The sequence below is a fragment of the Salvelinus fontinalis genome, chromosome 23 (assembly GCF_029448725.1).
Source record: "Salvelinus fontinalis isolate EN_2023a chromosome 23, ASM2944872v1, whole genome shotgun sequence".
NCBI classification, from domain to species: Eukaryota; Metazoa; Chordata; class Actinopteri; order Salmoniformes; family Salmonidae; genus Salvelinus; species Salvelinus fontinalis.
Genome location: NC_074687.1, coordinates 45,383,840 through 45,402,759, shown reverse-complemented (window position 1 = coordinate 45,402,759; position 18,920 = coordinate 45,383,840). Strand labels below are relative to the sequence as shown.

At 43.7% G+C, this 18,920-nt stretch overlaps 1 protein-coding gene across 7 annotated transcripts in view; it reads left to right on the top strand.

The window, feature by feature from the left end:
• The first annotated feature begins 6,567 nt into the window (after nt 1-6,567).
• lrrfip1a (leucine rich repeat (in FLII) interacting protein 1a) overlaps nt 6,568-18,920 on the top strand; it is a 65,737-nt gene continuing 53,384 nt past the window's right edge. For 3 of the 7 annotated variants that reach the window (XR_008754305.1, XM_055879032.1, XM_055879031.1), the window contains exon 1: nt 6,571-7,209. Coding sequence is in view for 5 of the 7 variants with exons in the window: in XM_055879032.1 (XP_055735007.1) it covers nt 7,120-7,209 (90 nt within the window). In the remaining 2 variants the exon portion in view is untranslated. Of the gene's footprint in view, nt 7,210-18,920 lie in introns of all 7 variants that reach the window. The other 4 variants (XR_008754306.1, XM_055879033.1, XM_055879035.1 and 1 more) reach the window with 2 other exon arrangements.

The following is an 18,920-nucleotide window of genomic DNA, read 5'->3' as shown; positions in this document are numbered from 1 at the left end:
CATGCAAAAGTGATCTGGAGTTGTTGGACGGAAGTTTCAAAATGCATGACAATTGAATTTGAATGAACTGAATGATGAGGATAAAGAAGAGAGTGATTGAATTCAGAACAATAGTGTAAGAATTGCTTTTCCTCTGTCCCACGCGCACACAAAAAAATGGATATTACTTTGTTTATACTTTGTCAGAAAAAGTGGTAAATTGACTGTAGCATATTACTTACTAAAACTGTTGTTACACTGTAATGTTTTTATTCTAAGGGAAACAAAAATGTACAGAGAGATCCTTGATGAAAACCTGCTCCAGAGTTCTCAGGACCTCAGACTGGGGCGAAGGTTCACCTTCCAACAGGACAACAACCCTAAGCACACAGCCAAGACAATGCAGGAGTGGACAAGTCTCTGAATGAGAGCCCAGACTTGAATCCGATCTAACATCTCTGTAGAGACCCGAAAATAGCTGTGCAGCGACGCTCCCCATCCAGCCTGACAGAGCTTGAGAGGATCTGCTGTAACGGCTTTCTTCCTGGGATGAAGGAGAGGACCAAAACGCAGCGCGGCTAGTGTTCAACATGATTTAACTTCTTGAGAATACAGGGGGTGCTGTTTCGCATTAGCATAATTGCCTCTACAGACTAAACTGCCTCTTATTCAATTATTGCTGTTACTATATGCATATAACCATATAGCATTGGATAGAAAACAAGCTATGGTTTCTAAAACCGTTCCAATTGAGTCTCTGAGTCAAACACAGGTCATTTCACAGCACTTTCCCTGAGCCAGAAAAAGATTGCAAGATGTGTATGCTCGCTTCAAAGCTCTGCCTATATATGGTCACGCGACCTATGACCCGAATGACACTTCCTTCTTCTTCCTCTGGGTGTCTGGAAGACGTCAGAGGAGAAATTTTTTGTTTATCTTGTACTGACGTGAAATAAGATCTATTTCTTTAGCGTGACCGACAACTTCCGGTTTCTGAGATGCGCGTTTTCAGAGGTGGCATTGTCTTTTGTTATGCTGACGTTACGGATGAAAAATATCTCCGTGTCGAAGTTTGTTGGATACATGTGACCATATCACCGTAATGTATGTTTTTTCAATATAGTTTAATCAGATTATTAGAATTTTTTCGGGAGTTTTGCCGTGTTCCGTTCTTTGAGTTTTTTAACTTTGGACATGGACCGTGCCAGTCGACCAGTACCCAGGCTATATGAAGAGGGGAAGTTGCCATTGTGAATGGATTGAACGACTCATCAGGACTAAGGACACCTTGATCAACATTCTGATGAAAGACCAGCAATAGTAAGACCCAATTTACGATGTTATTTCATATATCTGTCGTGCATGTGAACTGGTCGCGCGCGTCCAGCTGGTTTTGGCTGGCCTGGTTATGCTAATTAGCTAGTTATGCTAATTTCGCTATAAAACATTTAAAAAATCTGAAATATTGTTTGGATTCACCAGATGTTGGGCTTTCAATGTCTGTACGCTGTGTATTTTTTCTGAAATGTTTTAAGACAAGTAATTAGTTATATAACGTTGGTCTCTGTAATTGTTCTAGCTGCATCAGCACTATATCAGATTGCAGCTGCAATGTAGAACTGTGATTTATACCTGAAAAATGCACATTTAAAAAAAAAAAACTATGCTATACCATAAATATGTTATCAGACTGTCATCTTAAGAATTTTTTTGTTGGTTAGTGGCTATCAATATCTTAGTTTAGCCGAATTGGTGATAGCACCTGATGGAGTAAGAAACTGTTGGAGTAAGAAAATGGTGTCATTTTGCTAACGTGTTTAGCTAATAGATTTACATATTGTGTCTTCCCTGTAAAACATTTAAAAAATCTGAAATGGTGGTTTTATTCACAAGATCTGTGTCTTTCATTGGGTGTCTTGGACTTGTGATTTAATGATATTTAGATGCTACTATTTAATTGTGACGCTATGCTAGCGATGCTAATCAGTGTGGGGGGTGTGGGGGGTGCTCCCGGATCCGGGTTAGGTACTCTGTAGAGGTTAATAAAGATAATAACGTGAACACCACAAGCAACAAAACAATAAATGTGAAAACAGAAAACAGTCCTATCTGGTGCAGAACACGAAGACAGGAAACAATCATCCACAAACCAACAGTGCAAACAGGCTACCTTAATATGGTTCACAATCAGAGACAATGCAAAACACCTGCCTCTGATTGAGAACCATATTAGGCCAAACAACAAACCCAACATAGAAACACAAAACATAGACTACACCCACCCAGCTCACGTCCTGACCAACTAAACAAAGACTAAACAAAGGAAATAAGGTCAGGAACGTGACAGTACCCCCCCCCCCCCCCCCCAAGGTGCGGACTCCGGCCGCAAAACCTGAACCTATAGGGGAGGGTCTGGGTGGGCGTCTCTCCACGGTGGCGGCTCTGGCGCTGGACGTGGCCCCCATTCCACCATGGTTAATCCCCGCTTCCGTGGCCTCCTCCTAATGACGACCCACCAAAATAACCCCACTGTACTGACGGGCACCTCTGGACTGAGGGGCAGCTCCGGACTGAGGGGCGGCTCCTGTCTGGCGGGCGGCTCTGGCGGCTCCTGTCTGGCGGGCGGCTCTGAAGGCTCAGGACAGACGGGCGGCTCTGAAGGCTCAGGACAGGCGGGCGGCTCTGAAGGCTCAGGACAGGCGGGCGGCTCTGAAGGCTCAGGACAGGCGGGCGGCTCTGAAGGCTCAGGACAGGCGGGCGGCTCTGAAGGCTCAGGACAGGCGGGCGGCTCTGAAGGCTCAGGACAGGCGGGCGGCTCTGAAGGCTCAGGACAGACGGGCGGCTCTGAAGGCTCAGGACAGACGGGCGGCTCTGAAGGCTCAGGACAGACGGGCGGCTTTGAAGGCTCAGGACAGACGGGCGGCTCAGACGGCGCTGGGCAGACGGGCAGCTCAGACGGCGCTGGGCAGACGGGCAGCTCAGACGGTGCTGGGCAGACGGACAGCGCAGGCGGCGCTGGGCAGACGGGCAGCGCAGGCGGCGCTGGGCAGACGGCAGACCCTGGCCTGCTGAGGTGCACAGTATGCCTGGTGCGTGGTGCCGGAACTGGTGGTACCGGGCTAGGGACACGCACCTCAAGGCTAGTGCGGGGAGCAGCAACAGGGTGTACAGGGCTCTGGAGACGCACAGGAGGCTTAGTGCGTGGTGCCGGAACTGGTGGTACCGGGCTGGAGACACGCACCACAGGGCGAGTGCGTGGAGGAGGAACAGGGCCCTGGAGACGCACAGGAAGCCTGGTGCGTGGTGTTGGCACTGGTGGTACTGGGCTGGGGTGAGGAGGTGGCACCGGATATACCGGACCGTAAAGACGTAATGGAGCTCTTGAGAACCGAGCATGCCCAACCTTACCTGGTTGAATGCTCCCCGTAGCCAGGCCAGTGCGGCGAGGTGGAATAGCCCGCACTGGGCTGTGCTGGCGAACCGGGGACACCATGCGTAAGGCTGGTGCCATGTACACCGGCCCGAGGAGACACACTGGAGACCAGATGCGTTGAGCCGGCTTCATGGCACCTGGCTCGATGCCCACTCCAGCCCGGACGATACGTGGAGCTGGGATGTACCGCACCGGGCTAAGCACACATACAGGAGACACCGTGCGCTCTTCCGCATACCACGGTGTCTGCCCGTACTCTCGCTCTCCACGGTAAGCCCGGGAAGTTGGCGCAGGTCTCCTACCTGACTTCGCCACACTCCCCTTTAGCCTCCCCCCCCCAAGAAATGTTGGGGTTTTCCTCTCGGGCTTCCTTGCCAGCCGTGTTCCCTCGTAACACCGGTTCCCTTTCGCAGCTGCTTCCGCTCTCCTAGCTGCCTCCACCTGTTCCCATGGAAGGCGATCCCTTCCAGCCAGGATCTCCTCCCATGTGTAGCAACCCTTTCCGTCCAACCCGTCTTCCCAAGTCCATTCCTCCTGACATCGCTGCTGCCGCTGCTGCCCGTTACCACGCTGCTTGGTCCGAGTTTGGTGGGTGATTCTGTAACGGCTTTCTTCCTGGGATGAAGGAGAGGACCAAAACGCAGCGCGGCTAGTGTTCAACATGATTTAATAAAGATAATAACGTGAACACTACAAGCAACAAAACAATAAATGTGAAAACAGAAAACAGTCCTATCTGGTGCAGAACACGAAGACAGGAAACAATCATCCACAAACCAACAGTGCAAACAGGCTACCTTAATATGGTTCCCAATCAGAGACAATGCAAAACACCTGCCTCTGATTGAGAACCATATTAGGCCAAACAACAAACCCAACATAGAAACACAAAACATAGACTACACCCACCCAGCTCACGTCCTGACCAACTAAACAAAGACTAAACAAAGGAAATAAGGTCAGGAACGTGAGATCTGCAGATAACAATGGGAGAAACTCCCCAAATACAGGTGTGCCAAGCCTGTTCTGAATGCTTATGTAAATGTGATATTTCAGGTTTATTTTTTTATAAATTTGCCAAAATTCATAAAAACCTAATTTGCTTTGTCATCATGAGGTATTGTGTGTAGATTGATGAGGGGAAAAAAGTATTTCATCCATTTTAGAATAAGGCTGTAACGTAACAAAATGTGGAAAAAGTTTCAGAATGCACTGTATTACAACAATGAAGGATGTTTCAATGTGAAATACAAAAAACAAGTGAGTCAGTTGACTGCCCCCTGGGAACAGACATCAATTCAATGTGTGCCCAGTGGGTGGTTACTACTTTATTGTTGATTATACAAAAATGTGTACACAACCATCAGCAAACCTCATACACTTGCGTGTCCTACAGGAATGTATGGCCTGATTGTTTTATGTGGTTTGTTATGAAAGATTTATATAAAACCCAATATTGGCCTGAAGGACAATGTGTGGTTTTACCCTGCAAAACAGGTATGGTGATATTGCGTTGGAATTATATCAAAATCATTAAACAAAAAACCCTATTTTTGCTAATGTAGCGAAACAAGTCCTCTACAACTAAACTCAAGTTTTTCAATGGTCAATCCTGTGTCTACTCAGTGAAGTCTCTCAAGTCTAGATATCTCTCAGGTTCGTTGCAAGACATGGGACCAACATCAGAGGAAGGCATTGCTTGTGTGGCTGAGATCCTTGATGATCTTCTTGGCCTTCTTGTTACACCGGGTGCTGTAGATATCCTGGAGGGTAGGAAGTGTGTCCCTGGCGATTCGTTGGGCTGACTGCACCACCCTCTGGAGAGTCCTGCGGTTGCAAACGATGCATTCGCTGTCAACTAGGGCTAGCGCAATTGCTAAGTTTAGTTAGCATTACCTCACAAAACTACCTCTAACTTCTTTCATACTGGACACAGAGACATAAAAACGTGAAAATCATTGCCAAAATCCTGAAGTATCCCCTTAAATTCTATTGAGTCATGGTTGGTCCTCCATAAGCCAAACTGTTGCCTAATTGTTGATCCATGTTGCCTTATTTAACTATTATCACTATAGGCAGTCAATTAAACTCATTGAATTGATCATAGAAGTAATACAACCCAGACAATAGCATATTTAGAAGTGTAGCTAAAGTTTTTGGAATCTGGAACACTGTTCATAAACTTGGAAATCTCTCAAAACATTTGGCTCATAAATCTACTTGGCCACCGAGCCATGGCCTGTTCACCCCGCTACCATCTAAAAGACGGAGACAGTTCAAGTGCATCAAAGCTGGGACCGAGAGACTGAGAAACAGCTTCACTACTAGCTTCACCAGTACCCTGCCCTGATCCTTAGTCACTGTTCTAGCTGGTTACCACCCGATACTCTAACCTGCACCTTAGAGACTGCTGCCCTATGTACATAGAGCCATTGAACACTGGTCACTTTAATAATGTTTGCATACTGTTTCACCCACTTTATATGTATATACTGTATCTAGTCATGGCTCATTCTATAGAACTTTACATTTTTCTGAATTAGGTGTGTATTTGTTTTATTTATTGTTCGCTATTACTGCACAGTTGGAGCTAGAAACACAAGCAATTTGCTGCACCTGCTCTAACATCTGAAAATATGTGTATGTGACCAATAAATGTTGATTTGATTGATTTGATATGACTGGGGAAGTAGATAAAGGGCCTCATTGACAAAATCCTGAAGTATCCCTTTAAGTTACAATATTACCATATTTTGTTTATGGCTAGTCTACAATCTGAATATTACTTCAAAAGCACATTATATAATTCCAAATAAATCCAAATAGGCCTAACCCAATCACTGTTGAAATACTTCATAGGAAATTCATTGAAAGGACATGGAGGGAAAGAAAATATAATAATATTCTATAGAACATTTTCACAACAAATGGGGACTTTTGAACATAAGTGGATCAAATATAATGTTATTGTTGTGAAATATGCATAGCCATTTGTCATAGTCCTTGCCTTTAAGAAGTACACGACAAGGTATGTTTTTAGCGCTTAAAACTCCTCATGAAAATAGTGGCGAGGGTGTGAGACTGGTGTAGTCCCATGGCAATTTGGTGGCTGCCCGCATGAGCCCCGGAAAAAGAATTTGCGTCACACCCGCCAAACGAAGCCTTTCATTTCAAGCATGCATTTACTTTAAAGGCTGCTCTGACAGCATCGCGTCTCTGTCCAAGCGTGTTAACCAAGTGGATTTACAAAGATACAATTAAAAATAGTTTAGATTTTTTATAGCATTTTTATGTTTAAAAAAATCTTACATTATTTTGATTCCATATCTGAATAGATATATTGCCAGTCAATATATCTTTATTATGCGTGTTTACCAGGTACTCAACTATTTGTGAATTCCTCTGGGCAGCTCACGTGTTACAAATGGGCGGATTCGATACAAACGACTGCAACATTTGTTAGAAATGTTCAATTTAGCGTTTGGATAGAAACTTCACAGGAAGAGGTCTTGAATACGGATGTAACCCAATGACCAATGTCGCGAGCGGTAACGAACGGTTTGCCCAGTCATTTGTGATTTGACAAATGTTTCTCCCAACATTGTGACAGGCTAGTTGTACTTTCTTTCCTTAAGACGTGCTTTGGATTTCTCTTCTACATCCAACGATTTGGACCAGTAGCCTAATTACCGGGCAGAAACCAAGACATGGGGACTCAGGGCACGGGACGTAAAAGAAATCCCAATAAGGACAGGTCGACGGCTGAGGATGATACCCTTAATCTCATTGCAAGAGAGGTACGTTTTTTTTAATTAGAAAACAATACGGAAGTGGGAAGTAGCCTATATTTTTCACACAGTTGTTAATAAGGTCAGTAGAACCAATGTCCACTTGACAGTATTCATATTATTTTACCCTCATCTTTTTCCCTCCCCTTCCACCAAGCTGGCAGGAATATATTTTGATATCTTCTAAATGTTGTTGTGTTACAGCCTAAATTCAAAATTGATTACATTTTTACATCTATCTACACACAATGTATTAAATAAATTAGATATTTCTGTAAGTATTCACACCCCTTTGCCAAGACACTAAATTGAGCTCCGGTGCATCCAATGTCCTCAAATATATACTAAAATATGAAAATACTATTGTCATGTCTCAAAATGGATATCTATCTTACCCCTTTTTTTTAATTTAACCTTTATTTAACTAGGCAAGTCCGTTAAGAAAAAAAATCGTATTTCTTATTGGTGGCCAGTAACCGAAAGGTTGCTAGATCAAATCCCCGAGCTGAGAAGGTAAAAATCTGTCATTCTGCCCCTGAACAAGGCAGTGTTCCTAGGCCGTCATTGTAAATAAGAATTTGTTCTAAACTGACTTGCCTAGTTAAATAAAATGTACAATTACGGCCTACTCCGGCCAAACCCGGATAACGCTGGGCCAAATGTGCGCTGCCCTATGGGACTCCCAATCTTGGCTGGATGTTATACAGCCTGGATTCGAACCATGTACTATAGTGACGTCTCTTGCGATGAGATGCAGTGCTTTAGACCGCTGTGCCACTTGGGAGCCCCACTATTGTTTCTTCTGGATTTTAGAAGAAAGATACTGTTGAACTGGTTGTCAGTCTTAATTCTCGCTCAGCATCCAGCCTAACTGCCTATTTTTTTCCCAGATTTTTGACCACTTATTTTATTTTTTCTCTGGCCTCCATTGATTTAGTCATTTTAATTTTGGACATCCTACAAGGGTAAAAACTCCAATAACTTTAGAATGGATTATGATCAAGACGTGCGGTTCGAACTATTGGTTTTCTTACAGGACTATCAACACCAATGAATCTATTATTTTACCCATTGGTCAAAATATTTGTTTTGGATTGGACCCCCTACATATGGTGACTTTCTGAGGGTGCCAACGCACACTCTTTCTGGTTCTTAAATGGTCATATCACCATGCTGTACCAAGCCAACCATCTTAAGACTCTTTAGGTAATACAGCTCAGGCAGTTTCAGAAGTACATGACAAGAGGGTGTAGTACTTCACCAGTGTGGTCCCTCTAATAGAAATGGGACCTGCAATGCACCACGGTAGAAACACCACTGTTGAATAGAAGGAAGTGTGGTCTGTTCAGACTCATACCGGATGTTGCATGAACTTTGTATCTCACCTCACACACCAGACACACTCTTGTGACTGCTGTTTCATCATTACCCTTGGCAAGTCTGTACCAGTTGGCTATTTGAATATTTTACTTTTCTAGTATCAAGTTAGCAGACTTTATTTACTTTACAGTCTGGGGGTATTTGTCTGGAGTTGCACATTCCTCCAGTTTAGTAATCGTTGCTTCCTGTAGTCAATGTGCAGTGGGCAGAACGTGCCGGTGAAGTTGCTAGTTGTGTTTAAGGGTTTGATAAATAGTGTGTCAAGGGGCAGTTCCCTATATCTGCCCTTGCACATTTCCTGAGTTATGGTTTGGTTAAAAAACAATTGTCATTGGACTGTTTGCTTTTCGAAGGTAGCTTGGTGTAGTGTCAGGACAGTTGGCTAAATGCAGTGTACTATAACTGCAATAGACAGTCAGTAAAGAGAAAATACAGTGCCTTTTTTAAGTGCAGATTGGGTCGAGTCCCACACTGGCAGCCCTCTGACAGGATGGTATGTCAGTCCGGATGTGCTGGCCGATTCTGCTACAAGGGCTTTAAAAATAGAAAGCCCCTGAAACATCAGCTGTTACTGCACACTGCATTCAGATTGTCGTGGGGGGGTAGGCCATGCCGATTTAATCGGTCAACCTCTAATTCTTATAACCTGACGATCAGAGGCTGTTGATCTGAATTAAGCTTCTATTTGTATGCCATTAATAATAGGGATCTTCTGGCTACACCAGAGTTACTCGTATGAACCATTCAAAACATATCCCACATGAACAGGTGGTAATATTCTATTTGACGACAAACGGCGAGCCCACTATGTTTTCGATTCAAGAAACTCTGAAGCATTATTCAGACACCAAAGGTTGGGATATGGGAATGAAATAGCCCATCATCAATTACATTTTCTACACAGGTAGTGTCCTCACAACTGAGTCTTGGAATAGTACCCAGTGTTGATGATTGTAAGGAGGCACAGACAGATCTTTGAAATAGTATGGATGTAGAGGGATTTACCTCGTACATTTGATAAACAAAACAGAGACTTAACACTTGCTGAGGGGACACTCAAAAACAGTCTTTTGGTGTTTTTTTTATTTGTATTAGTCCACTGTAAATACAGTCCCAAAAATATCTGCATGTTAACAGTCAAGTTTTCAAGATATAGCACTTTTATGCAGACAGAAAAACAGCAGGTATGACACCCTTTGCGTCATATGATTGTATTTACAGTGGACTAATGGAGATAAAACATTTATTTTTAAGGGCACTGTTTTGTTTGTCAAATAGTTTGGGATCACCTTTGGCAAGCGAAGCAAGAGGGCATACTGCTTTTGTAGTGGAACCACATGTCATTTTTATTTTAAAACAATAAGCAAAAGTTACAATTAGTCACATTGTGATCTTGTTTATCTGTCTACGTAGGTGCCCTACATCATGCAGTTGTAGTGAAAAGTGTGAACATGATCTGAGTAATCTGAATGCATGCATGTTAAACACCTGTCTTGCTACTGTCAGTGAGGATATATGGATTATGTCTGTAGAAGGTGAAAGCTTTAGTGTAGGTTGAATAACCTGGGGATGCCTTTCTAAGGGATAGTGAGGGAAGATGAAACTATTGAAACCCTGAGAAAGGGTCAAATAAGTTCCCATTCGTCCTGCTGCAACTGCGTGACACTTTCTTTACAAACCGGCATGTCTTGGATTGCTGTGTCATCTTTGCAGGAATACCATTCACGTGAGGGGTGGACGGAAATATAGACGCAGGGCATCCTGTGACCAGGCCAGTGTCTGTTTCGGTGCTGATGGCTGTCAAGTATTCTGTTGACGGCGGTGTGTTTTGTCTGAGTGCGGTTGGGAGACAAAGTAAGCCGCGGATTAAGTTGCCAGCGTTAAGTGACAGACTGAGGGGCAGTGGAGCGATGAGGGAGTGAATCAAGTGTTAAGAGAGGATTAGTCTGGGACTCTGAAGCAAGGAGGGGCACAACACACCGTCTTCCTTAATCTGACTGTCATCAATGGGACAGGCCAGATAATCGGCAGTCCTACACGTGTGCGTAGGCACACCACACAAATGCATGCAGTCACGTACACATGCGCACACAGATGAATGCAGGGATTTATTTCAAAACTGCATACATATGGACAATTAGGCTAAATGATTAAACAATTTAACAATGAGCTGTCATTTCACTCCTGTTTGAACTCCAGCATTTCCAAATCTATTAGTTTAGCTAAAAAGTATGCCAAATAAAGAAGCAGACTGAGGCTCACACAAACATGCAGATGCAAACATTAGTACTTCAAACATTTCCTCCATATGTTGAGACATGGACGATTGGGTTCAGTTAACCTAACCTGCTCTGACAACTGAAAAGGGAAGTCTCCATATATGGAGGCACTGTGCGTCGGCTTCCTCTCGGTGACATCACACACAGGACCCGTAGAGATGATCACAAACGCCTTCCTGTTGATTTGCTTCTACTGGGCTCCCTCCCAACCTGGGAAGCACAGTTCATTGGTCAAAATCTCATAATGCTTGTGTTGATTGGTTTGTAGGAAGGAAGAAGCAACATGTCAAGAATAAACAGTACTGTCAGTGCTGTAGAGGTTATTGTGTCATATTGCCTAATCAATCCCCTCATTACAAGCAAAGGCATGTGAAATGTTTGCTTGCTGCACACAATGTCTGTTTGAATTTGACCTCTATGTAGGACAAGGATTTTAAGATGAGTTGAGCTTATTATTATTTTATGAACATGGCCTTATTTCTATTACAGCATATTGGATGACTGAGTTGGGTGAATGGAATAGGAATGACAATGTAACATTGATATGTTTAAGCTACCTGATCACATGCAAAAACAGTTCACTTTCATAGCAGCCACATCAACAGCATGGTCAATTTGCTTGTTGTATATACATTTTGAAGTCGGAGGTTTACATACACTAATTAAAACTCGGTTTTCAACCACTCCACAAATTTCTGGTTAACAAACTATAGTTTTGGCAAGTCGGTTAGGACATTTGTGCATGACACAAGTAATTTTTCCAACAATTGTTTAGATTATTTCACTTAATTCACTGTATCACAATTCCAATGGGTCAGAAGTTTAAGTACACTAAGTTGACTTTACAGCTTGGAAAATTCCAGAAAATTATGTCATGGTTTTAGAATCTTCTGATAGGCTAATTGACATCATTTGAGTCAATTGGAGGTGTACCTTTGGATGCATTTCAGGGCCTACCTTCAAACTCAGTGCCTCTTTGCTTGACATCATGGGAAAATCAAAAGAAATCAACCAAGACCCCAGAAAAAAATGAGACCTCCACAAATCTGGTTCATCCTTGAGAGCAATTTCCAAACACCTGAAGGTACCATGTTGATCTGTATAAACAATAGTATGCAAGTGTAAACACCATGGGACCACACAGCCGTCATACTGAGGAAGGTGACGCGTTCTGTCTCTTAGAGATGAACGTACTTTGGTACGAAAAGTGAAATGTACTCTGGTCTGATGAAACGAAAATAGAACTGTCTGGCATAATGACCATCGTTATGTTTGGAGGAAAAAGGGGGAGGCTTGCAGGCCGAAGAACACCATCCCAACCTTGAAGCATGGGGGTGGCAGCATCATGTTGTGTGGGTGCTTTGCTGCAGGAGGGACTAGTGGACTTCACAAAATAGATGGCATCATAAGGGGGAAATGATGTGGATATATTGAAGCAACATCTCAAGACATCAGTCAGAAAGTTAAAGCTTGGTCGCAAATGGGTCTTCCAAATGGACAATGACCCCAAGCATACTTCCAAAGTTGTGGCAAAATGGCTTAAGGACAACAAAGTCAAGGTATTGGAGTGGCCATCACAAGCCCTGACCTCAAACCTATAGAAGATATGTGGGCAGAACTGAAAAAGCATGTGCGAGCAAGGAGGCCTACAAACCTGACTCGGTTACATTAGCTCTGTCAGGAGGAATGGGCCAAAATTCACCCAACTTATTGTGGGAAGCTTGTGGAAGGCTACCCAAAACGTATGACCCAAGTTAAACAATTTAAAGGCAATGCTACCAAATACTAATTGAGTGTATGTAAACTTCTGACCCACTGGGAATGCGATGAAAGAAATAAAAGCTGAAATAAATAATTCTCTCTACTATTCTAACATTTCACATTCTTAAAATAAAGTGGTGATCCTAAGATGGCATTTTTACGAGGATTAAATGTCACGAGTTGTGAAACTGAGTTTAAATGTATTTGGCTAAGGTGTATGTTAACTTCCGACTTCAACTGTATAATTTCTTCTCGCAGCTGTCTACGCGCTCTTCTCCTCTCACCTTTTACCTTCCTTTCTTGATCCCCTCTGAAAGGCTGCACATAAACATGCTGTATATCCTATGTTCTCCATGCAAACTTCAACCCATCGGCAATACCATCGACATGCACTTTGGATCTTACTTCTGACGCCAAACGTAGATCATTCTGGGGACAGGCATGGTTAAGGTTCCTGCAGCACTTTGTTAAATGGCACAGAGCTGTGTGTCAGCATCCTCCACTTTTGATGCAGTGCGATGAACTAACTCTGCGTCTTCAGAGGACAGTCACACCATTGAAATTTGACAACTCTGGGCCATATAGGCCAGAACAAATAGGAGAGGAGCAGCAGGAGGAGAAAGCGATTGCTCTCCCTCTCTCTCACGGACATTATGGTGTATTGTTATTTATTATACCTCCTATGTGATGCAGGTTTTGGTGTGTGTGTTTGTGGTCTACAGTGCACTGCAGGCCTTTGTATTTGTGCATAAATGTGAAACTCCAACAGAAATATGGGATGGGAAGATGTTGTTCTCTCTGAATAGTATAGGAAAGGGTCTGCCAGTATGACCGAGGTTGAGACCAAACAACTTTGTCAGCGTTCTAACTTCCTTCCTGTAATTGTTACAGTACTTGAATTAACAATTAGTGTTCAAACTAGATGTAAACCAACTGGTTTCAGCTGTTCCTTTTTACCCAGTTGTGAACTTGCAACGTTATTACCTTCTCTTCGGCGACAAAACTTGACTCCAGGATTACTTTGTATGTGACTGGGCGTGTAGCCGGGTGGTGTTTGAGTAATGCTTTGAGGTAATGATTAGTATTAGCAAATGCTATTGCTAATGACTAATGGCTGCATATAGTGCGTTTTATGGCTGCACTGACTGTGTTTTGATAAAGATGAGGGGGTCAGTTGTTCCTCGACTTTTGACCATTTATTTGGATTCATTACGTCTGTCATTAAGAAGTGGTTTGGTCCAAATCGGATGTTGGGTATTATATTTAATGAACATTATAAGAATTCTTTCAGTTTAAATGGCCAGTTTTGGTACAATCAATTGGCTTAAATTCTCAGTTAAAACATTCCTGAAATATTATTTTGTTGAAAGAACATTTATCTTAGAAACAGGTAACTACAGAAACCATTTCAGAACAATCTGAGATGGTGGGTGTCATGGCTTGCTGAAACTAAATGGAATGACCCTGTCCTTATCTTGTGAGCCACTTGTGGTCGGAGTGGGACTTAAAGGGGATAGGCTAGGCTAATGGTAATGACAACTGCTATACCACAGGGCTCACAGGGAAAACTCTGCCCTCGGGTGGGATTTTAAGGCTGAAGCTAACAAGAAATCTCATGCCATGGAGCTCTCTATGTAACTCCTACTCTCCCCTGGGAGCTAACGAAAGATCAACGTGGCTTACTGGAGATCGGAGAAGTAAAGGCATGTCAAAGAGAGAGATCCACTAATCTTTTTTCTTGAACTGACCGTACGCACACACACACACACACACCTACACTCTGCTTTAGAATTACAAGTACACTGAGGGAACTGAAACTGAAACACATTAAAATAGTGTAATACTTTTAAATTAATGACCACCAATGATCCTGATGAACCCATTCTTGGCATCGCTACAAGTTGTTCATGGCTGTTTACCACTTATCAGAAAGGGATTTCCCAGAAGTGGGTCTCGCTTGGTAGGCACTAGGCAGCCTTCCACTTCTCTGGAAAATTATTCCATGCCAGATGCTTTCAAGAACAGACTGAGGCGGATGGTCTTGCCGGAATCTAATGTAAACTCCCATAGCTGACATTTACATTCCTCTAAACCACTACTATGTCATCCACCTTTCCTCATTGGTACTCTATGGCCTCTACCAGTGGTGTATGCTGTTACAGAAAAAAGGCTCTGTTCCAATCGAAAATGCATCCTTCTCCATTCTTGAAAGTAATTGCTGATCTCACACTGTTGAATAGGTGACGGCTGGGCTAGCTTTCATATTATCTAATTGTGTGAGATCAGTCATTACTTCAAGAAAACTAGGAAGGCAGAATTCATTTCAACAGGGCCTAGAGTTGCATTGTGGAGTTCACAGGTCAAGGCAGTGGACTATAAACTGGTCTGGTATGTTTCACGACAGGGAGAGCGTTCTCTTTCACTACTGCCTGTATGGAACACAAAATCAAGTCCTGCAGGCTCTAGTTTTGTCTTTATTATTGTCATGTGGTCAAGTGATGCAAATAAAGACCTAGTTAAGCGGCAGCTGGCCCAGAACAGAGTGACACATCTTGCTCTTCATGGTAATCAGAAGGCTAATATAAATACTATGCATGCCAGTCTCTCTTCGCTAAGAGTTGAAGAGAGACTGACTGCCTCACTTTTTGTAACAAACGTTGTTAAGTTCCAAATAGTTTGCACAGTCAATTTACACACAGTTCTGACACACACACGCTAACCCTGCCAGACATGCCACCAGGGGTCTTTTCACAGTCCCCAAGTCCAGAACAAATTCAAACAAGCGTACTTTATTGTATAGAGCCATTATTGCATGGAAGTCACATCTCATATTGCTCAAATAAACCCGCAAACCTGGTTTAAAAACACCGGATCAAGCAACACCTCACTGCAAAACGCTTCTCCCGTATTTGACATAGCCTACATATCAATACATACACACAATCTCTATGTCCCGTTTTTACATTTGTAGTTGTGTCCTTGAACTGTTCTTGTCTAATGTTCTGTATTATGTCATATTTCATGCTTTGTGTGGACCCAAGGAAGAGTAGCTGTTGCTTTCTCAACAGCTAATGGGGATCCTAATAAAATACCAAATGTCACCCTACATTTCTGTAGAAGAAAGTGAATGACGAGGACTTTTTTTTTAAACACGTGGTCCGGAGTTAGGGAAACGCAGACGGGCGAGGGAGGAGGCGTTGGAGCATTCTGTGCAAGCTTGTACAGTGACATTCTGACAGCCGCAGGGACAGGAAGGAAGTGCTTACTCACACGCTCTCTCACACTCTTGCGCTCTCGCTTTCTAACACTGTCACTTTGAAGGAAAAGGCCCTGCTCTCACTCAAGTGGATCCACGTCAACACACATGAGTACAAACTGCATGCGACACACACAAAGCATGGCCATACCCACGACAATGCTTTCCGAGCTAGGCTGAAAAGACGAGCGACACGGCCTCCTCTTCCTAATATTCTGATGGCTGATGTCCAATCGCTAGAAAATTAACTTTGAACTCGGAGCAAGGCTTCAATCACAGAGGTACATCAGGGAATGCTGTTTCTTTGTTTGTACAGAGCCATGGCTTACAGACATTCCACTCGACTCTGCTATTCAACCAGACAGCTTTTCCATTTTCCGTATGGATCAAAAGACAGGTTCTGGTAAGAGTAGGGGGAGGCGTATGCTTCCTCATCAACAATTCCTAGTGTACTGAAGTTAAACATCTCAAGCTCCTGTTCACCTGACCTGGAGTTTCTAATGCTAAAATGCCAACCCCACTATATGCTGAGGTAATTCACGTGTGTTATCACAGCTGTGTACATACCGCCACAGCAAACATCAAGGTGACACTCTGCGAACTGTGCAAGAATCCTCTCACCCGGAAGCAGTCTCTACTGTCGTGGGATATATTAACCAAGCACGTTTTAAAACATTCTTCCAAATATCACAAATGTGTATCCTGCCCCACGAGAGGAAACGTACTGGACCATGTACATACAAACATCCAATCAGAGCACGTCTCCCTGTTCCTACTCCCCACCTACAAGCATCAATTCAAGAGCGAGCTACCAACAGCGGTTCTGGACAGAGGAGACAGACGCAATGCTGCAGGACTGTTTTGAGAATATTGATTGGAATATGTTCAAAGATTCATCCATCAACATTGAGGAGTATACATTTTCAGTCACAGGCTTCATTAGGAAATGTCTGTTCTACCCAAAATGACTATCCGGACATACCTCAACCAAAAACCCTGGATGACCGGAGATATCCGTGCCATGATGAGAGCCCGTACTGCCACATTCAATGTCAGCAGAACGAACCTTGATGTCTTGGTGGCGCGCAAAGCATACAAGACAAGCAGGTACGAGCTCCACAAATCCATTAGGGATGCAAAAAGACAATACAGACTCAAACTTGAATTGATTTTCTGCCACTCACACTCGCAAAGCATGTGTTAAGGACTACAGACTATCATGGACTACAAAGGTAAATCCAGCTGTCTAGTGCCCACCGAAACCTCACTCCGAGACGTGCTTTCGCTCTCTGAGGCTGGACAAAAGGAACATCTGGACAAAAGGAACACCAATTTGAGAAAGCTGTTCATTGACTACAGTTCAGCATTCAACACTATTGTTCCCTCCAAGCCCTGCGTCTGGACACTACCCTCTGTAACTGGATCCTGGACTTCCTGATGGGCAGACCACAGGATGTGAGGATTGGCAACAACACCTCCTCCACACTGACTCTTAACACAGGGCCCCCCCCAGGGGTGTGTGCTCAGCCCTCTGCTGTACTCCCTGTTCACCCACGACTGCGTGTCTTTGCACTACACCAACTCCATCGTCAAGTGTGCTGACGACACCATGGTTGTAGGCCTGATGACCAACAACGATGAGTCAGCCTATAGGGAGGAGGTAAGTGAACTGGCATTGTGGTGCCAGAACAGCAATCTCTCCCTCAATGTTAGCAACTTCCAATAAAAAATGCAGTAGAGTCAGCAGTTAAGTTCCTCGGCATCCACATCACTGAGGACTTGACATGGACCAGCAACACCACCAGTCCTGTCAAGGGCACCGCAGCGTCTCCACTTCCTAAAACGACTGAAGAAACTCGGCATGCCACCCCGGGCCCCCTCCAAATATGATCACTGCACCATTGAGATCATCCTGACTGGTTGCATCACATCTAGCCTGGTACGGGAGTTGCTCCATCCAAGATCACAATGCCATCCAGCAGGTGGCGAAGACGGCCCAGTACAACATTAAGACATCTACTCGAAACGGTGCCTGACGAAGGCCAACAGCATCAAGGACCCCACACACCCCAGTCATGAGCTGTTCAATCCCTTACCGTCAGGCAGATGGTACCGGAGCATGCGTCTGATACCACCAGGCTCCGGGACAGTTTCTTTCTACAAGCCATCAGGCTACTGAACACTTGAACTGGACTGATCACCTGCACTGACTCTCGGCACCTTCGCACATACGCAACACACACATCGCAACTGCTGCTACCAGACTTGGCATACTGCACAATTTAAACACTTGCTCCCTCAATCCCTCCTTCCCCAAAACACGTGTAAATACACTACATGCTCGTCAAACATCTCATTCCAGAATCATGGGCATTAATATGGAGTTGTTCCCCACTTTGCTACAGCCTGCACTGTTCTGGGAAGGCTTTCCCGTAGACGTTGGAACATTGCTGCGGGCACTTGCTTCCATTCAGCCACGAGCATTAGTGAGGTTGAGCACTGATGTTGGGCGATTAGGCCTGGCTCGCAGTCAGCGTTTCAATTAATCCCAGAGGTGGTATTTTATTATTTCTTATTGTTGTCTAAGGAACCTGCAAGTAAGCATTTCATTGGACTGTGTATACCATGTGTATCCTGTACATACGACTAATAAAACTTGAACATTTCACGTCAATATACAACCGGAATACACACACGATTATTTCCGCAGTACATTATTTATTTAAAGGGTCTAACTCCCTTTTGATAGCCGCTTATTTTACTCACATATCAGCCTTCCAAATGATACCTACCTTAGTATCAAAGGTTGAATGTGTCTGTTTGCCTTTCCTATGTATTTAAAGGCTAAATCATTGTGTGCCATATACTGTAGAATATTACAAAATAAGCAATGTTCTGATATTAATGGAAGTCGACGTGGTTAATTTCCCTGCAGTGCATTGCAACATACTGTAGTCAAACTGTTGGGAACATGAGCCCTGTCTAGGGAAATGATTTCTGGTGACATGTTCATCCTCTCCATTCATAGATGTTGGAGTTCATGC